Source organism: Brachyhypopomus gauderio, chromosome 10 (assembly GCF_052324685.1).
Source record: "Brachyhypopomus gauderio isolate BG-103 chromosome 10, BGAUD_0.2, whole genome shotgun sequence".
NCBI classification, from domain to species: Eukaryota; Metazoa; Chordata; class Actinopteri; order Gymnotiformes; family Hypopomidae; genus Brachyhypopomus; species Brachyhypopomus gauderio.
The window spans coordinates 2438061-2452299 of NC_135220.1; the positions used below are offsets into that span (position 1 = coordinate 2438061).

Consider the following 14239-nt stretch of genomic DNA (forward strand, 5'->3'; position numbering starts at 1 on the left):
ATTATTTAACTCAAAGGAGTTTCATTTTTCAGTCTTGATTAATATAAAATATGGGGGTTCCACATATAATTCTGTGGGTCTGTCTGATTTGTGATTTCGTGCAAACCCTTTAGAACAGAAGCTCAAAATTTCCATCATTTCTGGACAAAAAAACAGCAAAGACACTAACCAAATGAATCTGTGTGTGTGTGTGTGTGTGTGTGTGTGTGTGTGTGTGAGTGATTGATCTTCCCCAAGAGACTCTGTTCTTTCAGTGCTATAAAGTGTCATTCATATCTGTATGACATTTGACATATAGAGTGTAAGTTAAGTCTAAATTTAACTTGGCACAAAAACACACACCTGCAGTATTTTACTCACACACGTTCTCAGCACTGCATCTTAGACCTCACATACCTGATGTTTTGTAGCACTGACCTAAATATATCCGTACAATGGAAGCAGTGGAGGAGTGGGTATAAGAGCTGATATACCACAATTCTGTCTAAAAAAATCATACTTCTCTAATTAAAGATTTTTCTTGCTTGTTTTGTTTCAATGACTGTGTTAAAATAAAATAATAATAAAAAATAATAATCAAAAAGGTGTGAATAAAAATATGTTAATATATATGCATACACCTAATATTTGATTTGATTACATAATTTTTTGCTGTGTTCTAGTACACAATATTTGCTTTTCAGACCATAAAATAACACCTTGTAAGGTGAAGCCATATTATTGATTGCAACAGTGTAGGGGTCAGGTATGAAAAAGCAGCACAATTAACCAGGTTTGTGACTTTTAACAGAGAAAAAGCAACTGCTTCATAGACCCATCTACATTTGTAGAACCATCCCTGATTTGTTGTTCACTGTTAAATGCACAGTAGCCTGTATCATTTCGTCAAAATCATGCACTGTCGCACTAATAGGCTTACAGTGGATTTTGAAATACAATGATGTGCATGGCCTTTAAAGGCTGCATGGTCGGTAATGACCCCAGAATGCTATTCAGGCCTTTAAGAAAGTCATAGCACCTGCTGTTCTGAGCTCGACTCAGGAAATGGGGCAGAAAGTTTCGACTGCACGCCTGACAATCATAGGACAACTTCCCAATGAGAGGTCAGCATCAGTCTACACCACATGTTGTGTGTGCTGTGTTCTATATACTTCTCTAAAAGGTGTTACCCACAAAGACGTTACACAAAATGAATCAATATATAGGGACATGAAAGACAATACTGTTGAAAGAAAGAAATAGAGAAACAAAGAGATAGAGTAAGAGATAGTGAGTTTAAATTAACATCAAACCTAACTTTTGCACATGTGTGTTTGCTCTTGTGGTAGTTTCCATGGTGACCCATATGTAAAGTCAAAGCACCTTTCAAGGTGACAGACATTTGTCCCAGGGAAACTTTCATTTTACAGACCTCTGTGTCACATAGTCTAACAGCACATTCAAACATGAATGTAAGTGCTATCAGGGTTCCTTATAACTGAGATATAAAAAAAACCCTTCAGGTGTGTGACACAAGGGCTCAGTTATAACAAACATTATGCTAATACAATATTTCATCATGTCCAGATGATGTCATTATAAATGACTTCCATTCACGCTATAAAGCCGTACCAACCCTGGCCTCCGGGCATCACAGAGCTGATATCTGCTCTTCCCTTTGTTCTGAAATAAGTCAGATCATTTGCACTGGGCAACTAAATGCAAATAACATTCTTCCAAAGTGATTAAATGCTCCTTCTCTAGGATCCTGCTCTCTCCACTAATGTATCCCCTCTCTGGGCTTTAAAGACATTTACGTCTCCAGCATTTAAGCTGATACTGACTGAACGCAATTCAGACAACCGAGGGTCTTGCTCAGGGGCCCAACAGTGGCCAAGATGGCCCCTGGCCATACTCAAGGACTAACTGCTGAACTTCCACTGTTCAGAGTAGGAACATCTAAAACCTTAAGATTCCAGTCAGTTCCACTGTGCATATACAGAAGACGTAAGAATGTCCTATCCCAATGGATATTTGCATAGGATATTTTGTGTAGATCTGTAGATTTAAGCAGGTCCGGGGGGCTTGAGATACAGAGATACTAAATGGAGACAGACCTGTCACCTGTCAAATAAGTAACTTGGTTAAGTAATGGTGTACAGACATTTCCAATGTCTCCGGGCTTCTTTGAAAATATGTACAGCTTTTTTGGCATTTCAATCTGCTAGCTAGTAGCAGCCTACAGTAATTTGCAGTAGCACTAATTAACAAATTACAACGATGCCTCTTCTAACACTAATAGAACAACATATATGGCACAGAAATTCTAACATCATATTTAGAACTTTGCTGTGTGTTCAGTTACTTGCTACTGAACAATTTCAAAATGTACTGTTTGCAAACATGTTTTCCAATGAAGAACCCTCAAATCCCCAGTGTCTCGCCAGGATGCATGGATGGGCACGTTTAGATCCCACGCAGGGACACAACAATAGCTCGTGAGTGGTGCCCCGTGAACTGTATACTCCACGTGAGCGTAAGTGCTCAGAGACAATGGATCGACCGATGTAATTCTAAGCGACTGCACAAGTATGACAATAAGTGCACGGAGGGACACAAAGAAACAAAAACGCGGACTTTTGATTCCTAGATATGCTGTTTGTGTGCGTGTGAGGTGAGAGAGAGACAGAGAGGTATATATCTTAAAGTTTATTACAGCTTATAGTCGATCACATGTGGCTCTGCACCTGTTTGGCAAAAGTAGACTATTACTGCTACAAGAACAAAATCCAAACACATGAAGCTTGATAATTTCCATCAGATATCTCCGCGTTAGTCTAACCCAGAACGAAACTGAAGCAAACAACTAACTGAAACCTTTCTCGCTATAAAAGTGAAAGTGAGAATGGACGGACAGAGTACCTAACGCAGCCAGTCAAAATATTAGACGATGGAAAATATGATTATATCTTTTAGTCACTAAAAACAGATGAACAGAAGTTCTGACTGTACAGGCGAGGATATTGTACTTTTGGATCTAGACGTCTAACAGAACACCTGTAACAGTCGAACTTCAGCGCGGAGGGGGCGGTCTGTCTGTAATAATCTTCGCTCCCTCTCATTGTTCTCACAAACATCTTCTCTTTAACCTCGAAAAACCCATGTCCAGAATACTAAAACAGCAGCTATAATATAAACGTTTAGCGCGACCGGAGGAATAAATGGCGCTTTGGCGATAGTACTTGACGTGTGGACTTTGCTGCGCTTGCGCACAACCCGAGGCGCCAAATTTAGCGGGAGGGAGTGGAGGCAGTCCCAGCGCGAGCTTTGTCTGATGGATGTGTTTACAGTCGGCGCAGGACGGAGGTTAATGTCAGTCTACTTCCTTCTCAAAGCGGAGCCTAGGACCTCGAAGCGCGCACGCTGCACACATTCTCTACCTTCCACGGAACAACGGGATGGCGAGGCGACCGAGACACAGGTGAAGTTCGCTTCTCTTCGCCTTATTTTCCACCACGGTTTATTCATCAGCGCTTATGTCTGCGCTTTGGACTTGATAGCCCATTATTTAATTTCTTTACGGAGTTCATGTATCTTTTGCAGACTTCGATACTTTTTGAATAGGCCCACATCTGAAAAGTATATTTTCCAGTAGATATGTCCGTTTTATTTTTATTGTAATAGCATTAATTTAAAGTGAGCTGGTATTTTCAAGTAACAGCTCTCAGTCATGCTGTAGGAACAGGTGGATATGGAGCGTGTGCGCTCGTGGCTCGCGCCCCGTGGCCGTGCGGTGGTCGCGCTTACGTGCAGCTCATTTAAATTTTCATTCATTCGTTGCTGTCACATCGCGCGTGCTGATCGGTCGGTCAGGTTGCGTTGAGATTCGGTACTTCCCCAAAAATTAGATTACGATTTGGAAACGGTGTGCATTAAAATCGATAGAAACCGGCGACATTAGGACATCAAGGAAATAGCGGGCATTTTCTAGTTTGACCTACTACCAAACCGTAATAATTATTAAAAAGAATATAATCATGCAGAATCATTCTTTATTAAAGATTAAAAAGAATATAAAATTCAAATATTATCAATATATTATTATTTGCATTTTAAAGAAATAATTAACTATATAAGCTATAGCGTTTAATGGTCCTCATTTGCTTCCACGAAAAGTCGGACTTCAAGTATTTGAAGTCGCAATGCTTATTTTAGCCCCGTACCAGTGTAATGTGTTTCCTGCACAGTTTGGGTTTAATTTTAATATAAGATGTCAAACGCACGCAGTAACACTACGAGGGTGATTCACGCGACCGGGGTGCGTGCTCGCGCACTCGGCCTGAAGCCCCCATACCTCATACCGCTGCACATGAAGCAGAAACGGTGAAGTCACTGTGATAGGAAAAACCATCTATGTCAGAGCAATAATTTTAGCTTGGTGACTACTAAAAGTAGAATAAGAATGACTACGCGCTTATCGGGGTCTAAGAACATGAAATGTTAATCAGTCTAACGCATTCTGCAGTTACTAAACTAGCGAGAATCTCGTCAATATATTTGGTAAACCTTCAATTGATTTACGACTTAATCAAGCACTCTGTTTTGCCGCATTTTTTCTAATGATACAAAGCCACATTCTATAAAACAGGGATACTTGGGCTGTCCTTAGGCTGTTCTTTGTAAAACGTTTTATGATGGAGTTCTCAAAATTTTTTGATGACTTTTGTGATTTTTACTTTTTAACCAAAGGTTGACTGAGCATCACCGAAAGAGAGGCATTAACCTGTTCATGGTTTTCCTCAGCATTATAATCACTTTGCAGTAATGATAAACACAAGGCTTACAGACACACACTCTAACACAAAGGCTATGGGAGATCGGCCCTCCACGTATGCTGTACATAACTCTAATTGGTTGAGAGCTGGCCAGGTGAGGTCGTTGTGCATGCGATTCTGACAGTCCTTGTGCAGGCCCGAACACGCTTCATTGAGGAAACAGTGCCAGTCCGTGGTCACACTTAGCGTATCTCTGGAAACCAAAAACATCAGAACAGGTTTCTCTCAATGTGCTGGCAGTACAGGTTGAGCCACTCTAGTTTTGTTTTGACTGTGTTATCACTCTATTTTTCTATCACACATGACAGACTGATAATGGGAGTGTTTTTTAATTTGCCAGGATACATCATGCTTAGGCTTTGTCTTAATAACAGACAGGTTCCTTCTCTTACACACCCTTTATTTCTCCGTTTCACAGCTGTTTGAAATGTCTTATTTTCTCCCGTGGTACCTCATCATTTGCCCTTACCTTCACCCCTCCCCCACCTTCAACCCCCCTCTTAATCACTCATGCACTCCCTCATTCTCTCTTGCTTTTTTCTCCTTAACCTGTAGTGTTTACAGCAGTGATGAGGATGATGAAGATGTGGAGGTGTACGATCATGACTACGATGCCCCGCTGGCCAAAACAGGAAAAAGGCATCTTGGCAAAACGCGCTGGACACGTGAAGAGGTATTTTACTGCGTGTGCATGTGAACGAGTGCGTTGTGTGCCGAACACAGATATTCCCAAAACAGGATGATAAGACTACATCCTGACTTTTAGATTCAGTATTTACACTTAGAGAGAGCATTTACATAATTATGTAATTGGTTGATTTCAAGAAATTCCACAATTTTTGTTTGTTGTTCTGTTAAAATGACTGTACTGTTCCCCTCAGGACGAGAAACTGAAGAGGTTGGTGGAGCATCACGGCTCTGAAGACTGGAAAGTCATCGCCAGTTTCTTGCCTGTACGTGAGTGTGTGTGTGTGTGTGTGTGTGTGTGTGTGTGTGTGTGTCTGTCTGTCTCTATTTCTGTGTCTGTGTCCCTGTGGGCATTCTGAACTTAAATGTTCAGACGAGGTGTGATGTATTAGATACGGGTATTTGCATTTGAATAGCTGTGAAGATGGGAGACTGAAGATGCAGTTTGCATATATGGGTGTCCCTTCCATCTTGGTTTAGTTTGGCCCAATGCCAAAGGGGGAGGAGATATTGGACTGTTTCAGAATCTGCCATGCACCTGCTGATACACACACACACACACACACACACACGAGTGCACGCACACACACACACACACACACATGCACAGACTCACACAGTGAGCACAGTATGATAGCTTATTTTGTTTCAGAAATAGCTTAGTCATGTGTACATCATGGTAAGTGAGAATCAGAAAGTGAAGATGTTTCATTTCTTCTGCAGTCAGTGGGGATTCCACACACCTGGCCATCTTGGCTGGGTTGTAGCATCCGAACACCAAGCACTCATTCATGACTACCGCATCCTGCTGGTCACACGTACATATAGAGGAGCTAATTGAACAAGCTGGATGAGTATTAGGGTTTGACGGTCATGATTGTGTGTGTTCCAGAACCGCACAGATGTTCAGTGTCAACACCGTTGGCAGAAAGTACTCAACCCTGAGCTCATTAAGGGTCCATGGACCAAAGAAGAAGACCAGAGGGTAAGAGACCACACCCAAACACACTCACACCTACAACACAATCAGAGCTCAACACTGCCCCGTCACCTCCGCCTGAAAACATCAACCACGTGCCGTATGGCTTGGGCTCCTCTACAGCATGATCAATTCTCATCTTCAGACCATGATGATGTGGGCAGCAGTCATATCTGTGGATATGTGGGGTGGAACTGGTGCTGTAATGATTAACTCTGCAGAACAGGTGTCTCACCCTGTATCGCCATCTTTATGGCCTGCCGAGAGTCATGAGCAGGTGGTTATTGCAGATATTTAGCCAAATGCCACTATCTGTGTGCAACCTGAACACTCTTGCACAATTCAAGTTCCCTTTCTTTGTGTTTGTGTTTGGCCCGTTTCTACCCCTGCTTCTCCTGCCCTCTCACTGTGTCCATTCTCTTCTCTCCCTCTACCCCTTCTCTCTCTCTCTCTCTCTCTCTCTCTCTCTCTCTCTCTCTCTCTCTCTCTCTCTCTCTCTCTCTCTCTCTCTCTCTCTCTCTCTCTCTCTCTGACACCTCTCTCAGGTGATCGAGCTGGTTCAGAAGTATGGTCCAAAGCGCTGGTCAGTGATTGCGAAACACCTGAAGGGTCGCATCGGGAAGCAGTGTCGCGAGCGTTGGCACAACCACCTGAACCCCGAGGTGAAGAAGACGTCGTGGACGGAGGAGGAAGACCGCATCATCTACCAGGCCCACGAGAAACTGGGCAACCGTTGGGCGGAGATTGCCAAACTACTGCCAGGCAGGTTAGACGAATCAAAAGACGTCTAAAGAAAACCCTACCCTTTCCACAGGCCCTGTGTGTGTGTGTGTGTGTGTGTGTGCGTGTGCCTAATACCCGCTCTGTCATCCTCAGAACTGATAACGCCATAAAGAACCACTGGAACTCTACGATGCGGCGTAAAGTAGAGCAGGAGGGTTACCTGCAGCACAGTGCTAAAGGCAGCAGCACTCAGCTAAGCACCTACACCAAGGCACACCTGGGCACCTACAGCCACACACAGACCAGCAGCCCCATGGCCAGCAGCCCCATCACTAACCAGTACCCCTACTACATATCCGACCCCCAGCGGGTGAGCAACACGCCCCTTCCCGGCACGCCGGTATCTCACGATTCAGCCTCTCCCATATTTCACACATCGACATTATTCTCTCACAGACACATTCAGTGCGTTTGCACGTGCGCTTCTTCAAATGTTTATGTGGTGGAGTGAGTGTGTGCTACCATGGACCAATTGCTCATTAAAGGAGGTCTCCCCTGATGTTCCTTCTCCAGGTGCCCTTCCCTCTGGCCCTACAGCTGAACATCTTTAACATCCCCCAGCACGGCACCGCAGCCATCCAGGTGAGAGAAAGTCCGTCTCTGATCCAGGCGTTCCTGGAGCGCGTCGTTTTTGTAGATCCAGGAAAACATTTGTGTGCGGGTAAATCTCGGTGTGGCACTTCCCCTGAGCACACGGCGCCGATCTCTGTGTAACGGGAACGCACTTGTGTTTGGTGCAGAAACACTATAACGAGGAGGATCCCGAGAAAGAGAAGAGGGTGAAGGAGATTGAGATGCTGCTGATGTCAACAGAGAACGAACTTAAAGGACAACAAGCACTACCCGTGAGTGTGTGTGTGTGTGTGTGTGTGTGTGTTTGTGATTAATTGGAGGAAGCATCTGGGGGTCTATTTCACATTCTAACTGCTTAGCTGTGTGATGCAATATGCCCTTATCACACCACAAACTCTGTTTAAGTCCTTGTGCAACACAGAACCCCCCACCCCCCTCCCGCACATAATTCAACAAGTTCCCTTTCTCTGCTCACTCTCTTCCTCCATCTCTCTTTCTCTCCCGTGCTCTCTCTCTCTCTCTCTCTCTCTCTCTCTCTCTCTCTCGTTCACAGATCTCCATGGCCAGTTATGGGTGGGGCCGAGGCTCTTTGACTGACACCCCGATGGGCATGGCTGTGTCTGTGCCTGGCCCGCCCCTGGAGCAGGGCTGCCTTCCTGAAGAGAGCGCCCATGGCAACACGAGCAGCCCGCCCAGCGGTGGGGGTGGAGCCGGCGGCAGTGGCGGTGGGGTCCTGGCAGCCCTGCCCGAGTTCATGGACGCTATCGACTCGGTAAGAACCCCCTCCCCCCAACCCACACCCCCCCGGCCGCCCCCATCCCGCTCCCTGGCTGCCTTTCCCTTCTGAGCGTCAGCACCAGAGAGCCGAGTGCATGGCCGGCTTGCCAGGACGAAGCAGACAGGCAGAGCAGCGAAGCACAATGTGAACGCCGCTGAGTAACCGCCTGACCTGCTCTTCTCAGAACATCCCAGCATGGGCAGACAGGAGTTGGTGTAAAATGGCGGGCGGTGATGGTCCAAGCCGGTCGCCCACCGGCAGCGGCGAGGATGTCCGCTTCTCATTGGTTGGCACCACGCCCAAACGTTCTGACATGAGCGGCGGCCTGCCTTTCTCCCCCTCGCAGGTACCTCCGAGAGACCCCAGGCTCAGCCGACCCATAATCAATAGAACAGTCCATTAATCAGTAGTAGCCATTCTGTAATCAACAGTAGCTGTAGTTTTGCCATAATCAATAGCTAAATACCAACAGTTCTAAAATCATTCACCTTGATTGCTTGATACACCAGTCACATTGGACAATCAGTCACTAATTAGAGTAATCATCTAAGTAGTGAATGATTTGTGATTTATTATCACTTCATCTCTTTGGTCATATTAAACATCAGGTGACTGTGCATTTCTTCAGACCTCTTTTGTACGGTGTTGTGTGACACTGATATGTACCGTGCTATGCTGGACTGTGATGGACGGGCCTGTTAACACCTCTGCTTACTCCATATTGTTGTTTACGAGCAGGTGATAATGTGATCATGTCACTATGCCGTTATGAAACCTTAATGCAGCAGTTAGAGATTTTATTTCAGTGCTTCATCACTATTGCTGAAATGGGTTTCATTCCCTGGGTTCTGAGATTTATATGGGAGGCTGTATTGGATTACCTCGTGAATCTCACCTTTACGTTCCCACATTTGAGAAGTGTATTCTCACTCACAGTTCCATCGTCCCCAGCAGATATGTACACCCAACATGTACCCGGAGGGATCTAGAACCGTCTCTAGTGCCCAGCAGATATGTACACCCAACATGTACCCGGAGGGATCTAGAACCGTCTCTAGTGCCCAGCAGATATGTACACCCAACATGTACCCGGAGGGATCTAGAACCGTCTCTAGTGCCCAGCAGATATGTACACCCAACATGTACCCGGAGGGATCTAGAACCGTCTCTAGTGCCCAGCAGATATGTACACCCAACATGTACCCGGAGGGATCTAGAACCGTCTCTAGTGCCCTGTCAGTGGTCATGCAGCATATAGAAGAATAATGATGATTGTTAGTTTTTTTGTGGGTTTTTTTTTTATATGAGAACAGATGGAGTAACATTCAGAGTTTCATATTCCGGCTAGAAACGGGGAAATTAGAAAACCTCCTTTTTCAGATCTTCTTTCCCGAGCTGCACTGTCTTGCATTGCATCTTGCTAAAAAAAAAGGGGTGGATTTTCTACAGTGTTTCCTGTGCGTCCATGTCCCCTTACAGAGGGGGACGATGATGGAGTGTCCTGCGTCTAACAGCCCTGCTCTCCTTCCCTCCCATAGTTCTTAAACGCCTCCGTGAGTCCAGACACGGACAGCCAGAGCCTGCCTGTCTCCCCATCGTCTGCCTGTTCCCAGAAGCCACTGCAGCATGACCTCAGTCTCCGTCACCAGAAAGAGAACGACATGTAAGTTTGCTTACAACTCACACCAAGGCGTTAAACTTCATTTGATTTTCGCCCCTTTAAAGAACCATCAAATAAAAGTTCCATCAAAGAATAGCTCCGTGTAGCATTTCAAGGAGGCTTAATGGGTGATTCTCATGACTTTCACCTCACATTTAGAGGACTAGTGAAGTTGTGTTCCACAACGTGCTGAAGCGCCTCCATATTTGTGTTCTGTATCGCTGTGAGTGGAGGCATTTTGGTCCATCCTCACCCCACGTCTTCCCCAGGTTCAGGACTCCCAGTCTCAGACGCTCCATAATGGAGGTTTCTCCTCGTACACCCACCCCATTCAAAACAGCACTGACTGTGCAGGACACCAAATATGGGCCACTGAAGAGGGTGAGATTTTGTGTGAGCGTGTGTGTGTGTGTGTGTAGGTGTGTGTGTGTTAGGTGGGTGGGTATGCATGTTTGTAAACATACAGCCTAATGACTATAGCGGTTCTGTCTGCTAGTCATTGGTATATTTGTCATAGTTTGTGCTTGTGTGTGTGTGTGTGTGTGTGTGTGTGTGTGTGTGTGTGTGTGTGTGTGTGTGTGTGTGTGTGTGTGTGCTCTGGAATGTAATGTCAGGGTATGTGCTGTGTGCAGGCCCACAGTCCCCCTGTGGAGGCCGTAGTCGGCACCATAAAGCAGGAGCCGCAGGAGTGTGAAGTGAGTGGAGCTTTCACCTCCCAACCAGTGGAGTCACCCATCCTGAAGAAGATCAAACAGGAGGTGAGGAGAACCCTATTCTGCCCCAGCACCCCTGCAGCACGCAGGCCGCCAGCCACACAGCTCCTGGGCTCTGATGGACCAGTCTGAGAACAGGATTTTAAAGCCTAGCCTTGGACTAAACAGCACTAAACATTTAGTCATTTTGGTCTAGGCCTAGGTGGAATCTGTTTATGGGAAGATACGGGCGTGTGGCATGTGGGTGTGTCTGATCCGATTCTATAGCGTGAACCTGCATTTGGGCTGCGTGTGTTTCGGATCGGAGAGCAGCAGAAGAGTGGTGGTTCACACGCCCTGCTGTTGCTATACAGTGACAGTGACACGAGTGCACGTGTGCGTGGGTTTGTGATGCCATGATTGCCTTTGTGCTTCTAGGCGGAGCCAGCATGCCTGCAGTGGGAGGGGCAGAGTCTCCATACCCAGCTGTTCCCTTCAAGTGGCCCCGCCCAGAATGTGCCTGTGAGTAACCTTTCACCTCTGCACTCTGGGATCTCAATACCACTTCAATGGATGCTTAAATGATAGAAACGATAGTGTTCTCTCTCTGGCTCTCTGTCTCGCGCTGTGAGGTTACTGTGGCGTAATCACTCGCTTCTCTCCGGCTCTCTGCAGGATTTGTTGACCAGCTCCGGGCTCATGCTGCCTGGAGCAGAGAAGAACGAGGAAGGCCCCAAAGCACCACAAATGCCCCGCAGAACCCTGGGTAGCCCACTGCAGGTAATCTTGTCCCAGCCAAGACCTTTCTGCAGGTCCGTCCAGACGCCTGGGCCTTGATATACCCCTGTAGTGTACCACACATGTGACTTAAAATAAAAATAAATATAAACTCCTCCCTACATCATTGATTCTATCCACGCATTCACCCACTTCTTATATTTTGGTAACAAAAACAGTGTTTTAGTATACCATACTGGTATCTAGATTGATGTTTTATTATGATGGTATCTAGAATGGTGTTTTCATATACTGTCAAGAAGGGGCTGTAGATCTGAAAGGTGTTTTATTAAACTGGCATCTACAATGATGTTTTGGTAAGCTGATACCTAGAAGAGTATTTAAGTGTACTGTTAGTCAGTACTGTTAGTCAGTTAGTACTGTTTTAGCATTTAGCAGTTTTTATAGAGTATACTAGTATCTAGAATGTTTTTTGTAGAGTGGTATCTAAAAGGGCTGTGTATTGATATCTTTTACTGTACTATTCTAGATATATTACCTCATAAAACACTAAACCTGTGTCGTAACATAACGGTATCCCTCTGTTTCTCTCCTACATCTTCCTTCTGCCTGATGTCCTGCTCTCCTGTCCTTCATCATCTCTCCTCCTCCTCCTCCTCCTTGTGTCTGCCGTTAGCACCTGAGTGCCTGGGAGCTGTGCAGCAAGAGCGAGGAGCCACTCCTGTCCTCAGAGGTCAGCCACAAATACCTCAACACCTTCTGCTCCCGCACGCTGGTCATGTAGGACACGGGAGCCGGTGGGTTGGAGGAAGGCTTGGGGGGGGGTGAGCACCCCGAGAGGAAATGATAAACACTCCAAGACGACTCCTGGGGCGGGCGGAGTCGGCGTGGTACATGAATTGGGAGAGGCTCGAAGCCGTCCTGTCAGACGGAAGGGCCATCAATTAAGCTGTACTTTAACCGGTTGGATTTTTCCACCAACCAAAGAAATCCTTCATTTTGGGTTCTCTCTGCTTTTTGGAAATGTTTTATTTTTGTTTGTTTGGTTTTTTTTTTTTTATAATATTGTATATGTTTTGTATTATACAAGGGGAAATGAACTGTTTATGAGGGCTCTAATTGTATGGATTTTAATATAAAGAACAATTTGTAATAATTTATTATTTTGTATTAAGAATAATTAAGTATGTCGGGTGCATTTTGTCAGTGTTGGACCCCAGTATTTACACCCCTTCTCCTCTATTCATAACCGAGTGTGTGTTACCGATACGGAGCATGTCTTCTGAGCATTACCCTGATCCCACACGCTGTAGCCCACTGATGCTGCCTGAAAGAACACAGACCCATGTTTCGAGCGTGCTGCTCCAGGCTTTCAGAAGGCCTGATGCCACAGCTCCAGATTCCTGACCAAACCAGGCACGCGCATACACCAAGACAGTGCTCGAGTGCCTGGCGTCTCACATTGCCAAGTTCACAAAAGTCTCAAGATGAGCAGTGAGTTCATAAACACATTTCAGAAATAGCCATTTCAAAGAGCAGAGGTCGCTCAGAGTTCTCCATCGAGTGCCATTTCTGTACTAGAACGACCTTGATATCAACAAAGCGAAAAAAATTTCAGCTAAAGAGAAAGTGTTGGTTTTACAAATTCTTATCAAGCTAGGGGAAAAAGCAAAGTTTACCAAACATGTTTTCAAATCAAAGGCCTCAGTGACAAAAAAGACCTTTTGATCTGATAAGACATTTCTATATACTTAATTTCATAAACACTGTTTTTGGTTTCTTTTTGTTTTGTAATCAAGAGTGTTGATGGTATTGCTAGTTTTAAAAACACTGAAATGATTGCTTTTATAACTAGTTTGCTTTTATATTATTATGTACTTTTGATATCAAGACTTTGAGTCCAATCAAAACATTTAGCAGTACCATTTTTATTTGCTGCCTTTTTGTATTACCTTAAAGTACAAACACTTTTTATACACATCAAACTTTTCTACATGTTTTTGATACATTTTTTCTAAACTGCCATGTGAATAAAGTGTGTTTTTGAAACTCTGCGGTTATGTTATTTTTACATTTATGTTAATAATTTATCAAATTTACTTTCCATGAAGTGTCAGCAGTTGTGCCTCATACACCCTCAAAAAGGGGTGGGTTTAGCTTAACGTCATGTGACCTCACCCCAGTAATGGGTAGTTACTGGGCTGAGGTCACATGACCTGAAATGATGCAGTAATAGACACAAGCTACACAAGACACAGTCCAGAGGCAGAGGCAAGCACTCCTGTATGTCTGGGAGCAAGCCACAGTTACACTACTGTCTAGTATTCAGATGCTGGCCAGTGACAAAGTGATTACTGAATGATGATAAAGCTGAACTCAGTAGTAGCAGGTTAAACAAGGGAGCTGTTTTAAATGGGAAGAGCCCTTACACACACTAGTGACCTATAAATGCTCGATCTGCTATCAGAGTGAGTAAAATGCAAATTCCTCTAACTGGTTTCCCACAGCATAGGGAGAGTTGTCTGTTCAAGGACA

General features: G+C 44.9%; 1 protein-coding gene across 4 annotated transcripts; it reads left to right on the forward strand.

The window, feature by feature from the left end:
• Nucleotides 1-3302: 3302 nt before the first annotated feature.
• Nucleotides 3303-13747, forward strand: myb (v-myb avian myeloblastosis viral oncogene homolog). Of its 4 annotated transcripts, none has more exons than XM_077018655.1 (16): nt 3303-3460; nt 5370-5487; nt 5696-5767; nt 6394-6486; nt 7026-7246; nt 7357-7573; nt 7777-7845; nt 8004-8108; nt 8390-8608; nt 8799-8960; nt 10153-10277; nt 10544-10655; nt 10889-11032; nt 11405-11488; nt 11642-11746; nt 12381-13747. In XM_077018655.1, the coding sequence occupies exons 1-16, from the start codon at nt 3438-3440 to the stop codon at nt 12486-12488; spliced, it is 1977 nt and encodes a 658-aa protein (XP_076874770.1). In that variant the 5' UTR covers nt 3303-3437; the 3' UTR covers nt 12489-13747. The 4 variants fall into 4 exon arrangements, with proteins under 4 accessions (XP_076874770.1, XP_076874771.1, XP_076874772.1 ...); XM_077018656.1 differs by having other exon boundaries at nt 10907-11032; XM_077018657.1 differs by lacking the exon at nt 8799-8960.
• Nucleotides 13748-14239: the final 492 nt, after the last annotated feature.